The 14,408-nt window shown below is 43.3% G+C and overlaps 1 protein-coding gene across 1 annotated transcript in view; it reads left to right on the forward strand.

Moving 5' to 3' along the window:
* CPNE4 (copine 4) overlaps positions 1-14,408 on the forward strand; it is a 490,556-nt gene that overhangs the window by 3,916 nt on the left and 472,232 nt on the right. The window contains exon 2 of the mRNA XM_019630989.1: positions 3,357-3,364. Coding sequence (XP_019486534.1) covers positions 3,357-3,364 — 8 coding nt within the window. The remainder of the gene's footprint in view (positions 1-3,356; positions 3,365-14,408) is intronic.

Here is a 14,408-nt window from a genome sequence, read left to right on the forward strand (position 1 = left end):
GAGAAAGCCCTGGGAAATTGCAGCGGTATCCAACGGCTTGACCTAGCTGCAATGGGTTTCAGCTTCTCAGCCTCCTCCCCACCCCCTTACAATAGGTCCCAGTAATAGTTAATTGAGTCCTGGGCCCTCGGGCTTAAAACTCATCGATAGCCTTGCAAATCCCTTAATTCAGCCAAGTTCCTTGGTGAGCCTTTCTCTGTTAAGTAAAGTATCCTGGGGGATAAGAGGACCGGGGGTAGGTAGGACGGGAGGGTCTATTGACGAGCTGGCCACAGCTGACTAAAGAGATCGCGACTCCGTGTGGTATCATTGACGCCCGAGGATTGTTAGGGCGCAATCGAGGGAGACAGTTAGGAAGTGGTCGACGCCAAGTGGGTATTGATTACCATCCGGTGGGTAGCAGGCTGAGCCCTGAAAAATACTCCTAGGGAGATGCACTCTTTTTTTCTCGAAGGAAGTGGGTGGGCTTTAAGGCTTTGGTTCCAACCATCCTGCCCTCCAGATTAGACCGCGCCTCCAGGCGGCCTTGCCTGACTGGCTTCCAGTCCCAGAACTTGCCAGGTTCCAGGAAAAATCACTGGCTGCAGGGATGATTCCTGGGCACCAGTTGAGGAAGTGCGTGCCATGAGGTTCCGGAGGTGGAGGGAGGAAAGATGAGCAGAGAGGGGAGAGTGCCCTGGGAAACTTTGCAACAGATATATCTGAATCTCTCCCCCCAGTTGACCCACTGATACCATAGGATTTCAGTGCCTTTCCGGAGGAGATGCCTCTGATCTTTTACACCTGTTTTCAAAAGTATGCGAAACCAACTCTTCACCCTCTTGCTGCTTTGCCAGGAATTTTTAAAGCAGTGCTGTGGTGGTTCTTGGCTCGCTTGGTTTTCCGTTTCCTCAACAGCGTTTTTTAAGCTGTCCAAGGTACTGAAAAGTGTTCTCCTGGAACTAAGACTTAAACCCTGCTCTTACGGAAAAACGACCTGAATTTCAAATGAAATATGTTTTCCTCTCCAGTCTTTCTTTCTACTGCCCTCTTAACAATACCTATTCTCAAAGATGTTTGTGTTTTATTTTTTGCTTTATGTAGAAACAACACTACCCCTTCCCCCCCAAAAACACTTGACTAGGTGTTTTGAATCCATGACAATGGTTAGTATATACTGGTTAAGCTACACAGCACATTCCCCAAGAGCCAGAGGCAAGCAACAACTTTACACATTTTGTGTGATGCCCTTTAAATTTAGGAAGGTCCCATTTCTTTTCATTACCGAGCCAATAAGGCAGAGCTCAGGATGATTTTGGCTGCATTGAGATAACTTCTGATGATTTCGTCTCCCTTACTGAGCTGATGCTTCTAGGTTAAACTCGTTTTATTTGCCTGTCCATTTTTAAAGACAGACTGACAAAGTTGCTCTAGCAGATCAGGGGTCTGAGCTCAGGTAGGTCAGAGGTACTCACATGTAGGGAGGTGGATAAAAATAGAAGGGGGATTGGCAGATAGAACTAGGGTACCTGTGTTAACAGTGTGTGCTAATCAAGGCCAGATGCTTCTCATTTATCTCTAGTGGGAAGGTTCTGATGGTTTCACAGGCTCAAACTCAAACCACATCAAAACTAGGTGATTTCCTCTGATCATTACATAAAAGAAAGTATCAGCTCATCACAGAAGTGGATGTTGAACCTGGGTGGTTTTGAATGGTTGGATGAGAAGAGCTTGCCTATAATGGAACCAAAGGTCTACTCATGTGTTACCATGTGAAAACTGTCTCAGCCCCCAAACCTATACCTCTCCTTGGAGTGGTCAGCCTCAATCCCAGAATACTTATTGGGAGCAGGCACAGATGGGGTCCAGTGAGCTTCCCAGTATGGGACAAGCACTGTACTAGAGCTTCTATATATTCCTTTTAAAATAGTTGCTCTGAAGTTTATGAGTTGTTTTTTAACTGTGCTTAAAAGACTTCTGTTTATCTCCAGGTGTCTGGTAGCAACACGGCATTTTGCTTGAGTCATTGATTTGTCTTAGGGAGGCTCTGCTTTTAGAGGTTTTAATTGAAAATTGTCTTGTACTAAAGTGTTTCTTGGTCTGCATGTGGATTTGTGATTTAAAAATACCGCATTTCAGTTAGTAGGAAGCGAAGATGTTAATCTGTTTGCAGAAAAGTTTTATGTAGTATTCCAACATTGAATAGAATCTTCGACTCTTCCCATCTTCAGATTGAGTCCACCATCATGACTGAAAACCTTAAGATTATACTGACTATAAGAAATAATTAGGGAGAAAAAAATGGGTTAATGGTAGAATCTTTATTCTCACCTGCATTTGAATCTTTTGGAACCCAACTGAATGTATATATATATATATGGTTTGCACCATGCCTTTCTCTGTCTTCATTTCACAAATTCCCTGAAATATAATGCTCTGAACTATTATAGCCACCTTCATCCATATAAAGAAAGGATTTTTCCATTTGGAGATAAACATACTGGAGGTGAGCATGTTGCGTGTAATCAATGTCCCACACTTCCACAGGGATCTGTATCCCAAACAGGAAATGAGGAGAGTACTTTGATGGTATCTGCCTGACTGGGGAGAAAGTTTCTATACTAGCTGGGAAAGTCACTTCATGAGGCTTTGTATTTTTTTAATCAGAAATGTGGCAGAGGGTCTGTATTTCATGTATTTTGAAGAGGAAAAGGGCTAAATTTGTTCTCTATATTTGATCTTTCCATTTTTGTCTTGTTAATATATTTTTTTAAAACCACAAAAGCCCCTTTGGATCCTTGCAGTAACCCAAAGTCATATTTCCTTGGCAACGGTTGTCAATCTATTAGAGTCACAAGATATCAAAACAGAAAATTTAAAATGTGTTTAAAATAAAATGTCACTGGTTCAAAACCATCCTATAGTGCATTAGAACTGACCTTGCAGCATAGAATCATAGCGTTCCATTGACCCTGCCTTTCTCCTGATTGAATGTAGATGGTAAAGAACAGATTTATGGGGCTTTAGTTCCTTTTTAGGGTGTCCTAAAAATTCTACAATGGCTTTTCTTTTGAGGGAAGCATGTTATGAAAATGAAGGGGGTTGGAATTACAAATCCGTTCTTTGGGTAAGGTATTTATGTGGAGGTTGGTGGTCAATCCAAAATCAATTTCAATAAGTGGGTCAGGCAAGATGTGTAGTCTTTTCTATGCTACTTGAAATAGACAATATATATAGTAAGGCGTCAATTAGCATCAAATTCAACCAGCGGATATCTGCTGAAACTTGTGACTGCATAATTAAACATAATAGTGCCTGTATATACTTTTAGTCTTTTCTGCACTAGAAACCTCATTTATGTGACAGCTTTCTGTTTAGTCCATGAATTACTAAATATCTATGATGTGTCGTATGTTTTCCCTCTGTTGGCACATCCCAGAAAGTCCTCTGTGTGGCTGCTATATTCTTGAGAAAGCCTCTTGAGAACCACTAGCTTTGAGCTCAGTAAATATCGAATGCCTAAAGACAGGTCTTAAAAAACCATAAAGTGATAGGATGACTTATTTGGGAAGGTTTATTGTAGTCCTGTGATTTTAGTGTACTCATAGGAGTGGGGGAGCCCATCTAAGCTGGCTGGTGGTGCGCTCACTTCCAAACCGTGAGCAACAACTTTATCACTTTAAATCTATGACTCTCAGAACTGGAAGAGAGCTTGGGGGTAGTCTATTGATTCTAGCTGTTTAATTTGACAGATGGGGAATCTGAACCTCAGAGGTGACTTGCTCAAGATCAGGGGACTCATTCAACAACCCTCTTGATTACTCCTGTCATAAAGACACTCAGGTTCCCTGGAGATAATTACTGCAGTGGCGCCAATCTCTGGCGCCCTGTGTACTGATAATCTTTACTGAGTTGAGGATGGCGGTGGGGGGGGGGAGCGGGGCTCCCACCTCCATTGGAGTGTTTGGAAGAGCTGGCCTGGGACTTATTACATTTCTTTTTCTAGGAGCCAGTGCAATATTTACCCAATAGATATGATTAAATTTGTACAAAGTCATTGTCTGCAGCCGTCCCTGTTAATGTGCATGTTTTGTGAAGAATTGCTTATGCACAGTCTTAGCTTTCTATTTTAAATGTCACAACTGAGTCAATAAAGTAAACCAAGAGATTTTATGAGTGTTTACAGTTTCAGGAACCCACAGGGGGATCCTTTATTCTGTTTTAAATTAAAGGTCCATGCAAAAAGAGCAAACTTTCTAAAATGTTGCTTTTCCATCTTTGGTTCAGACATAGTATTTCCAACTTTGTACTTCGTATTACTTAGAAAACTAGAGCCCTTGGAAACATCAGGGGAAAAATACAATATTTCAGGAGAGTTCTAGAAACCTTCTCAGGCTTAAGGTGTTCTGGCAAAAAGACCTTCCTTATCCAAGAGATCCCAAACCCTTGGAGGCCAGTTCATTTCCCTTTGAGGAAGAGGAGGAACAAAACCAGGCTGTCAGGAGCCTAAGGCCAGCGCTGTCCAAGGGGCTGGGGAGGCTAGAGGGAAGGCAGGAGAGAATGGACGTTATAGTGGACGGTCGCTAGAGGGCGCCGGAGCATCGGCGGAACCCACCTTCCGGGACCATGAGCTGGATTTACAGGCTCAGAGATGGGGTGTGACAGGACCCCAAAGAGGTGCCCAGGTATGAAGTATTGGTTATTTGGGTGCCTCTGACCCTCCAGCCTAGATTGCCTCACTGCAGAGGGTAGCGGGGGAAGATTTGGCCTTCAGCATCAGTTGGGGTGCTTCCAGTGCCTGGTTGGGTTGTCCATTGGCTGAACAGTCTGACTACTCTCACTCAGGCTTCTTCTGCCTGACAGGTGTCTGGAGCCTGGCTGGCCTTAGTTCCCCCAGAGGCCGACCTCTGGATCTGGAAATGCCTGGTATGAATCTTCAGTTTACAGTTTTCAAGCTGCCGGCTTTTGAGTGAATTACTTGACCTGCATGAACGTTAGCATCTGGAAAATGGAACTGGTAGAGGTTGTGAATGTGGAATGTTTAAAAGTGTTTGGTAGTTTAGCGGGCTTGTTCCTTTGCCTTTTCTCTTGAGAGTTCTCCCCAAACTTCATTCATTCCTTTCCATCTGAGCCTCTTTCTCCTGTTTCCACACCCTTCCCCTTCCATTTATCCATCTGTAGAATAATAACTGATCAGAGCCATTATGCGAAAAGCTATCTTAGGCGCTGGGGATAAATGTGAAGTCCACATCTTTTGAAGTTGCAGGCTTGAGGGGCAGATAGGCATATGAGAAGAAACTTCAAACCCATGGTGGTAAGTATGAGGAGAGAGATGAATAAATGATTTGGGGTAAGAGATACCAGAGTCATTTGCTTTGTCTCAAAGAACCTGGAAAATGGTCCCTAAAGTCCTTTACACGCAGGTGTTTTTTCATTTCCCTGTATTTAAAGATCAATGTCTATGGAGGGTAACGCTGAGGGAGAAGAAAGGGGAGAGGAATCTCCCTCAGCATGTACTTTGATTTATGTATATATATTTAACGTGCCAACAGACGTTCTTAAATCCAGTCAGTTTGTACCACTGCCCTGTATGTATTAATTTCATTAATATCAAAAGATAAATGCCTATGTAATTGACTTAATTCATTGGAACAGGAAAATGATGTTTAAAGGAAACGTAATAGAACTAGAACAACAAAATCCTTACCACTAAACTGTGCACATGGAACCACCTAAATAAGGATTCTGTTTTTAAAATAGTGAAAGCTGTATTCAGTACAAATGTGAACAAAAGCAATAAGTACAATCGAATGGTTGAAAGAAATGCCTTATCATTATCATAAAGCAACAGAAAAGATGTAAATTTTTTAGTAGGCACTGGGGACACAGGATGCCTGATGTGATGTCTTTGTTATATTTTGTGCAGTCGTTTCAACAAGTAACTTAGAGACAACAATTCCAGTGAAAAAATGGGACAGTCAGGGAGGTTTGTTTCTGAGATCGTGCTGATGTGACACCAGGGATGGGCACCTTGGGCCATGTGTCTTAATTTTATCTGGCCTGGTTGACGATGAAGCTCCCGAGAAGCCGTGGTTGTAATTCTTTTGTTGGGCGCCCGTTAAATTCTGTATTTGGGTCAGTACGAAGGTACTAGCAATGAGGAAGGAAGAGGACTCAAATCTAGGGTGTGTGCACCCCAATTCTAAGACCAGCATGTTATTGTCAAATCCATGTTTCGTATGATCTTCATTTCTTATCCATCCTTCTATTTCGGCTTCTCTCAATCAAGATGGCTCAGATCCTCTTTCTTAGATGCCCTCAGGCCTGACTGTGCTCTAGCCCCTGCCACGTAAGATCATTATACATGGGTGTGCCCTCTCCCTGGGCGCATTATAAACTTTTCTGAGTAGCAGCTGTAGAGTGCACTTCTTGCTATAACTCCAGAGTACCTAGAACCTTCTGGTACATAGAGTACTCCCTCTGTTACCCTGTGCGTGTGCCCATTCCTTCAGTATATATCCTGCATCCAAACCAATTTTGTGGGTGGCTACAATGCACATTTGACTTACTCAAAATCAATTCTACACTCTCTGTAATGTATTAAAAATACTTATATTTGATTGCTGTATATTATATAATCTAAGTTAACATGTGAAGTTGTGTGGATATATTACTGTACAATATTGTGTATGTAATCTAATATATACTGTACTTGATGAGCAATCTATAAGACTGTTTTCAAGGATCATTATGGGAGTTTCAATTTATGCATTAACTTGGAGTCATAGCCCCTACCTAAAATGAGCTCCATTGTATTGGTAAGGCTCTTCTCTGTGTTGTATGTAGGTAGGTAGAATTGTTAGTGAAGGACATACATTTTGAGACAGGCATTCCTGGGTTTGAATCCCAGCCCTGCTTAGTCTCCTGAAGCTCAATTTTCACAGGTATAATTGAGAATAATGAGAATGCCTATGCCCTAGGGTAGCTGTGAGCCTCCAAAGATACGTGCACATCTATAGCATCCTAAGTGCCTGTTTGTACTGTGGGTACATGGGAATTGCTCAAATTATAACTGTTATTGGCTGGTAGCATCTCGCAAAGATTCGAGCTTATGAGTAATTTCCCTAATGGTAGTGGTTTGCTGGGTTGCAAGGGAGTTGTGAAAACTAGAAGTATGTTTATGAAGGTATGATAGAAATCAGCAATCAAATGTCTGCTTTCCATTGCTACTGACGCAACCATTTACCTTCCTTCTCTCCCTCCCCCACCTCTGTTCCCACCCATAATTTTATGCCTAGCCACAAAGATGGCTCTAGGGTTATGCTGGGGCTTCTCTAAGGTATAACTTCCTCTGTTCCTGCTGGTTCCAGCTTTATTTCAAATGCAAAGTATGTTTAACACTGGCCCCCAGATGCACAGCCAGAATACAAAATCAGTCACTCCACCCTGCAAGGCCCAGCAACTGATGTTTATTGTATTTGACTTTCTGCATCTCCTACCTTTGTCCTAAAAAGATCCCAGGCAGCCAGCAATACAGAACATGTTGGGTGCTCTCTGCTATCAAAGCCCAAAATACTACCATAAAATACTCTGTTTTTACAGGGAGACCCCATGCATACTTGAAAGCCATGGTTCTCATCCTTGAGCATGGATTCAAATCTTCTGGAGGGCTTGTTACAACACAGAATGATGGTCTCCTCCCCCAAGGCTTCTGATTCAGTGGGTCTAGCGTGGGAGCCAAATAATTTGTATTTGTGACAATTTCGTAGGTGATGCTGCTGCTGCTGGTGTGAGGATCACACTTTGAGAACCAAATGCCTTAAATATTCACTTTATATAGACAAACTGTACATTTTCTCTCCTGTGTGGTACAACTAAGGGACAGCATTAATGGTGAAGAAAGGGATCTGACATTTACTGAGCACCTATGACATGTGGCAAGTACCCTACTAGGCACTCTATGCATATTATCCTGTTAAATCCTCACAGCTGCCCTGCCAATCAATTCATAATTATTTATTGAGATGCTGTCATGTATCATTCAATGGGCTGTGCTAGGCTCTGGGGATATGGAATGAATAGAATGAGCACAGACATCACCTTGACCTTCTGGATAATATATTTCAGCAGGGAAGCATCCTTGAACAGATCATTGTAAGAGCGATTAGTCTGATCCATAGAAAATGGAAGACCAGAGAGGCTAAGTAACTTGGTTAAGGTTACACAGCTAGTAGGAGACAGCAGACAAAACAAACTTGAAAACCATTTTACTTCCACTAGAGGGTCTTAGACTTTATGGTTTCTGGACCCCGTTACACTTTCAAAATTAATTAATGACTTCCAAAGAGCTTTTGTTTATTTGAGTTAAATCGATCAACATTTACTGTTTTAGAAATTAAAACAAAGTGGTTCACCCTTTGAGAACTGCAGCACTAAACCATCCTGCAAGCAGTACTGTCTTTCTTAGGTTCTGAACCCTGACTTGTTTTAATGACTTTCGTAGCCATCAAAGATGAGAAACTTCTCATCTCCTCCCAGACTTGTTTTTTTTTGTTTAAACATGAGGGCCTCTCTGAAGCCTTAGCTTGTATTTCTAGTGATGGTGACTTCCCTAAAGAAAAAGCTGACCTGCCTTTTTATATTTTTATATATGGATGTATGTGAATGAGTATTTACGATAAGGAAAAGCAACAGTTACACTGTCAAGCACAGAACAAACTAAGTTGTGGTGGCTTTATTCATTGAACGATCCGTATCCCAGCTGAGGGCATTTGAAAAGCTACCATTTACAACAGTTAGTGACGTGTTTTGCCTTGAGGGTTCCTCGCGGCACACACTGCCGCCATCACAGGGGAAGCCCCAGCAAGCAAGCTGAGGGATCACTCCGGCTGCCTCGTTATAGGAAGAGAAGTAGATGAACGATTGGACTCGAGTGCTTGCCGCTTTTATGTAGGGTTGGCAGCTGAACTGTGTTTAATCGTGGGCTAACGACCGGAGTACTGCCTTTCCCCATTATTTTTATGCATTATCTAATGGGAATAAGAAGTGCTGGTAGAGATTTTCCTTTGGCGTGTAATGGTCCGTGGTTGTTCAGACACTGATGCTCTGGCTGACGCTGAATGCTTTATGGCATCGTTAACGTTTTACTGAGTAAAATCAACCCAATCAGAGCTGACATAGCTCAGTGTGGTTCTCCACTGATGATCAATGAACTCAGGTCTCCCTTTATTTTTATAGAAACCAATGAACTGAGCGGGAGGCTGCCGCGAAGTTAGTGCAGTTCTTCAGAGGTAGTGGATCCGTGGGTGAGAAGTTGGGAAGAGGAAACCTGCCGGTCATTTGACAAAAGACAATTTGGTCTTCTTGACAGCAAACATCTGGATCGTTAAAACTTTAAAAATGCTTATCCAGATGTTTGGTGTCACACAGCACCTCTCATAGCCAAAACGAATCAACCAAAGCAATGTGATGCTATGTGATCATTTGTCATCTTCCTTAAAAGCCGAAATTAGACATGAAGCATCTCTGTTGGTTGACCCGAGGCAGCATGGGTGTCTTCATGCGGCATCTGTGGGTACAGGGCACATGTTTGCTGTGTGATTATAACTTTTTGGAAGAAATACCTTTCTGGAAAGAAGCACTCATAGGAGGATCTAGGGCATGAGTGATTGCTGAATCTCCTTTTCACCGTCACTTCAAATGGGAATCTGAGCTATGCCTCATGAGGGACCATTTTCTGGAAACCCTTTTAGCCAGGTTTCTTGTGCTGTTTTTCAGTTGTGAGCTTCTCACCTCAAATTCTCAGATTCTGACTCGATGGGCTCATGTGAGCAACACACACTCGCACTCTAAGTGATGAACCCTGTTGGTTTTGCAGATTGCTAAGTAGGGCCACTTTTGAGAACTCCTTTTTTAAAAGTGGGCCAAAACAGGGAAGGTAGCCAAGCCGCCTGTTCCTCACCCACCCATCCTGCCCAGGGAATGGGCTCAGGGCAGACCAGACCTGCTCGCTGAGCCTTCGTGTCTGCTCTAGGTCTGCCTAAGCCCGGCTTAGACTTGCCTCCAGCAGGTGTGGATGCAAGTTATTGTCTACGGGGATGGAATGATGAGAATCTGCCTGATATCATGGGAACATCGCCTTCCCTAAGCTGAGGAAAAGAAATAACATTCCATTAGGGAGGCTTGGTATTTGGTTACTTAGATAGAAACTTTAGCTTGGATGGGCAGGGACAGTTCTGTTTCTGATTCCCATTCCTTCCCTGTGTTGTATGAGGATTTATACTCGCTGGTTATATGGTTCATTCTCTAAGGTCCTTGTTCTGTGATTTTTCGTGTGTGTGTGTGTGTGTGTGTGTGTGTGTGTGTGTGTGTGTGTATTTTACTTCTATGAATCTAAGAAAGGTTTTAGGTGAAATAAGACCTGATTAAGGCAAACCTGAGATCTGTAACCCCAAAAGGTCATTGTCAAATGAGACCATACTAGGGCAGGGGTCAGAAAAATACAGCCTATGGGCTAAATCCAGCATGCAAACTTTTTTTGTAAGTTAAGTTTTATTGGAACATTTGTGCCTGTTTTTGCCTGTAGTTACTTTCACACTATGGTGGCAGAGCTAAGAAACTGTGTGCATGGCCCACAAAGCCTATTATCTTTGTTCTTTCTAGAAAAAGTTTGCCAACTCCTGCATTTGGGGCATATCTCTATTTGGCCCTCTCCAGATCGGAAACATACATAGACTTCAGAAAATCTAAGGGAATAATATTTTGAAACATGGACTTTGGACCAGATATCTGATAGAATTTTGTTTGCTATGCATTGTGAGGATCTTGCACACAGTAGGTGCTTGTGGGATGAATGATTGTGGTTTTTGAGATGGGTTTCATTTTCCCATTTATAAAATCAAAGTATCTAGTTTGATCTCTAAGGGTTCTTCTTGCAGGGCTGTTCTATATAATATTAGAGAGAGAGGATGTAAAACACCCTTGGTGCCTTGCACCCCAGTCTGCCAAAAGTGACAGCTACAGCCTCTTGAGTTGCCATCAGTCATTTCATTTAGCATCCGTTGGGTTTATTTGGGAGGGTCCAAAAGTGTGACCAGATGTCACAGTGATATCCAGTGTCTTACATGGAAAGAAACAAGGGGATTTCAGAGTTGAGAGCATCACAATTTTGCTTAATGCTTGTTCTGAGTTGGTTTATGGAGATGGGCTTGAAGAACATGTTGATTCTATGTGTTCAGCAGCTCTTGGTATAATCTTGGGCACGTGCCAGATGTGCCTAAGGTCCTGTCACTCACCTACTGAATTCATAGGTGGAAATCACATTTCCACTAGTTTCCAAAATTCTTGTGCAGGGAGGAGGACCACTGTAGATGGATTACTAGGTAGGAGATGGAGGAGAGAGAGGTGATGGCAGTCTCCTGCCTCTTACTGCCCTCCACCCCCAGGGAGAAACATGAGATACGTCTTCCTAGGAGAAAGTGCCCTGCGGCGTGATTTGGGGAGCTGACTCCTGATTCAAAGTGTATGCCATTCCCCGCTTCAGGAATTGGAGTTCCCATTGTCACCTTTCCTGAGGAGATAGCCAGGGTTTCCATCTGCTCAGCTCCACAGATTTGACCATGGGGTTATCATTTATTAATTCATTCATTTCGGAGGGTGACACGCTGCCTCTGCTGAGATGTGAGCAGAGCCTCAGCCTCCGCGTCCTCATCCCAGGCTGCACCGGGTTTTCCTTTCAGGCACTCCAGCCCCTGGAGCGCTGGGATGCAGAAGGAGCAGCCCTGCCTGCCTCCCGTCCTGGTAAGTTCCTTACTGGCTGTGGCAGTTTGGACAGCTGAGAGCAAGCAGGCTGTGAGCAGCCCTGGGCTAAGGAGGGAGAAAGCCTGCCCATAAGCTTTTGGCTTCCACCTGACGGACCCAGACCACTTTCTGCCATTTGGGAAGAGAAGGGTCGGAGGGGCAGGACGGGACCTATGCTGGCACGATGCTGTTTGTCCCACGTCCTGACTCTTGTCCCGTTAAGCTCCATGGGTGGAAGGCGTGTTGCGTGGACCGACTGCCTGGTCCTCCTGTCTGAGGAGCAGAATTTGTTCCTTTCTAGGCTTTTAGTTTCTGAGAGCTCCTACTTCTTAGAACTTCCGAAAGCCATTAGTCTTAGGACCAGAAGCAAAAAGATTGCTTTTTGATTTGCTGGCATATGGCTAGTGTTGCAGTTTAGAACAGTGGTATTATTGTGTTAATTGATAGCATGAAGGCAAATTTTCCTGAACCCTGAGTTTTGCCTCTGTCGTTCTGTTTTTTAAAGTAAGTGGACAAATCTTATGTATATTCTCATTGTAAACCTTCCTTATTCCTTTATATGTGTATCTTCATATGCCCCAATTAGCGTATATTTACCTTCGTTCACCACATTTATTTTTTTAGCTGTGTAATGTTACCGACTGGTGCAGTTCTGTACCTATTACTTTGAATCAAACTTATTTAACTCCTTCATCTGAAACAACAGCTACCTGACTATTTCAAGCTACTCACTACCCAAGGCTTAGAAGATTTTCTGAGCCATCAACACCAAGTCTTTAGAGAAGAAGTTCCTTTTTGTAAGAGATGGCACCATGTCTGCAGGTTGGAGATGAAGATGCTAATATTCAGTGCCACAGAATTCGACATAGTTTGAGGCTTGAACACACTTCCTTGCTTGCCTTCTTTGTAAATGTTGATCCTGGCACTGAGAACTTCAGAGCTTTTCCTGTTTTTGTTTTTTTTTAATTTTGTTTGTTTCACAACTCCTTGGGAACATGCAAAAGGAAAGGTAATAAAAGACACCTTTTCAATACAAAAAGGATGCAGAAAGGCGACAGCCATGCCATATGTGATTAACAGCTGCAGAGCTGGCTTACAGCTTTTTGAAAATAAAGGGATAAAGCAGATTTTCCCATTATTTCGTATTTTGGGGCTTGTTCAGGTATATGGCCCTGATTTTTCTAGGCTTCATTTTATTCTGTAGCAGTCAAATCACTCTTCATGTCCCAGCAGGGCTGAAATGGTGCTTCCTTAAGTATTTCACATACGTCCTTGCTTATTCTTCCAGTAATAGTTTAAGTTTCAAGACCATGATGTGGAATATTAAAACCATAACCTCCTTGAAAACCACTCATTTTATTTCTTTAGAGTGAGTTTAGATGGATAGAAAGGAGCACATTTCTAAGCCTTGTTCATTTGGAATTGGTTGACTTTAATTTAGAGCTGTGATGGCGGTGCTTAATGAAGTGTCACAAGATTAAGTGGCCTTCTTCTGTCATCACCAGCAGATATGGGCTGCAGGCTGGTGGATACAGTCAGACAGACAGATAGACAGATGGGCACAAAGACTGGTTTAGCTCTGAAATGAGGGGTGGAAGGGGAAAAAAGTGCCTATTCTAAAATTTAATTGTCCCCTTAGAGAAATAGGTTAATCCAAGGAAATGCATTTTCATGAAATTCAATTGCCTTTGACAGACTAGCCAAGCATTCTTTTCCTGATTGACAAACTCCTGACAACTTGCCTTGTATTGGGTAACAGTTTTCATCTTGTTTGCATCACAGTTCCCTTGGAGAATGTATTGAAAGCTAGGGACTCTCACACCTGAAAAGTGAACATGCCTGCAGACAAAAGTCTGCATCCAATTTCAGGGGTTTATGGCATAGACTTTCTCCTTTACCCAGAAAGAGCCCCTTGACTGTATCTTCAATGGATATATTCTCCATGGCAAATTTCTTTCTAAAAAACAATGTATGTTTACCTTTGTGATGTTGTGGCATTTCTGTTAGAAGAAAAAGGGAACAGTGGAGTTGGAGACATCTTGGGAAGCCTGAAGTTGCCTGGGGTCTTTTGTGGGGGTTACCACAAAGAGCTGTGCATTTGCCAGGATTTAGGCTGCAGCCTTCTTGTGTTGTCTGGGGCACACTCTGAATTGAGTGTCTGAGTCCTAGGGTATGGATGGAGGAGTGATGATGGCAGTGCCTCAGGAGGTTGGCAGTGAGGGAGGCATGGCTGCGCGCCAATGAGGATCCTCAAAAGCACTCCCCCGCCCCACCGCATGGAGCCTCAGAGCCCTGATTCCCTGATGGGCTGCCCAAGAAGCCGGTGGACTGAGCATGTCATGTGATGCCTTGGCACAAATAAGAGAAGAAGGCCTCCCACTGCAACTCCTGGTGGAGGGCCAGTGGTGCCTCAGACTTACACCCAGACGTCCTCCAGAGCTCTAAGCCCTGGGCGAAGAAATGCAACCTTCCTGGGGCTGACTTCCCAGGATTGGTGACACGGGATTGGCAGGAGATGGTGGGAGCTGACCAGGGAAGCAAATTGGCATTGGAAGACGTTCACACATAGCTTTATGCCGGCGCATCAACCAGCCTGGAACTAGGTGCTGGGTGGCCTTAAGGCACCAGGT

This window comes from Hipposideros armiger, unplaced genomic scaffold, assembly GCF_001890085.2.
Source record: "Hipposideros armiger isolate ML-2016 unplaced genomic scaffold, ASM189008v1 scaffold_969, whole genome shotgun sequence".
In the NCBI taxonomy this organism is placed as follows: domain Eukaryota; kingdom Metazoa; phylum Chordata; class Mammalia; order Chiroptera; family Hipposideridae; genus Hipposideros; species Hipposideros armiger.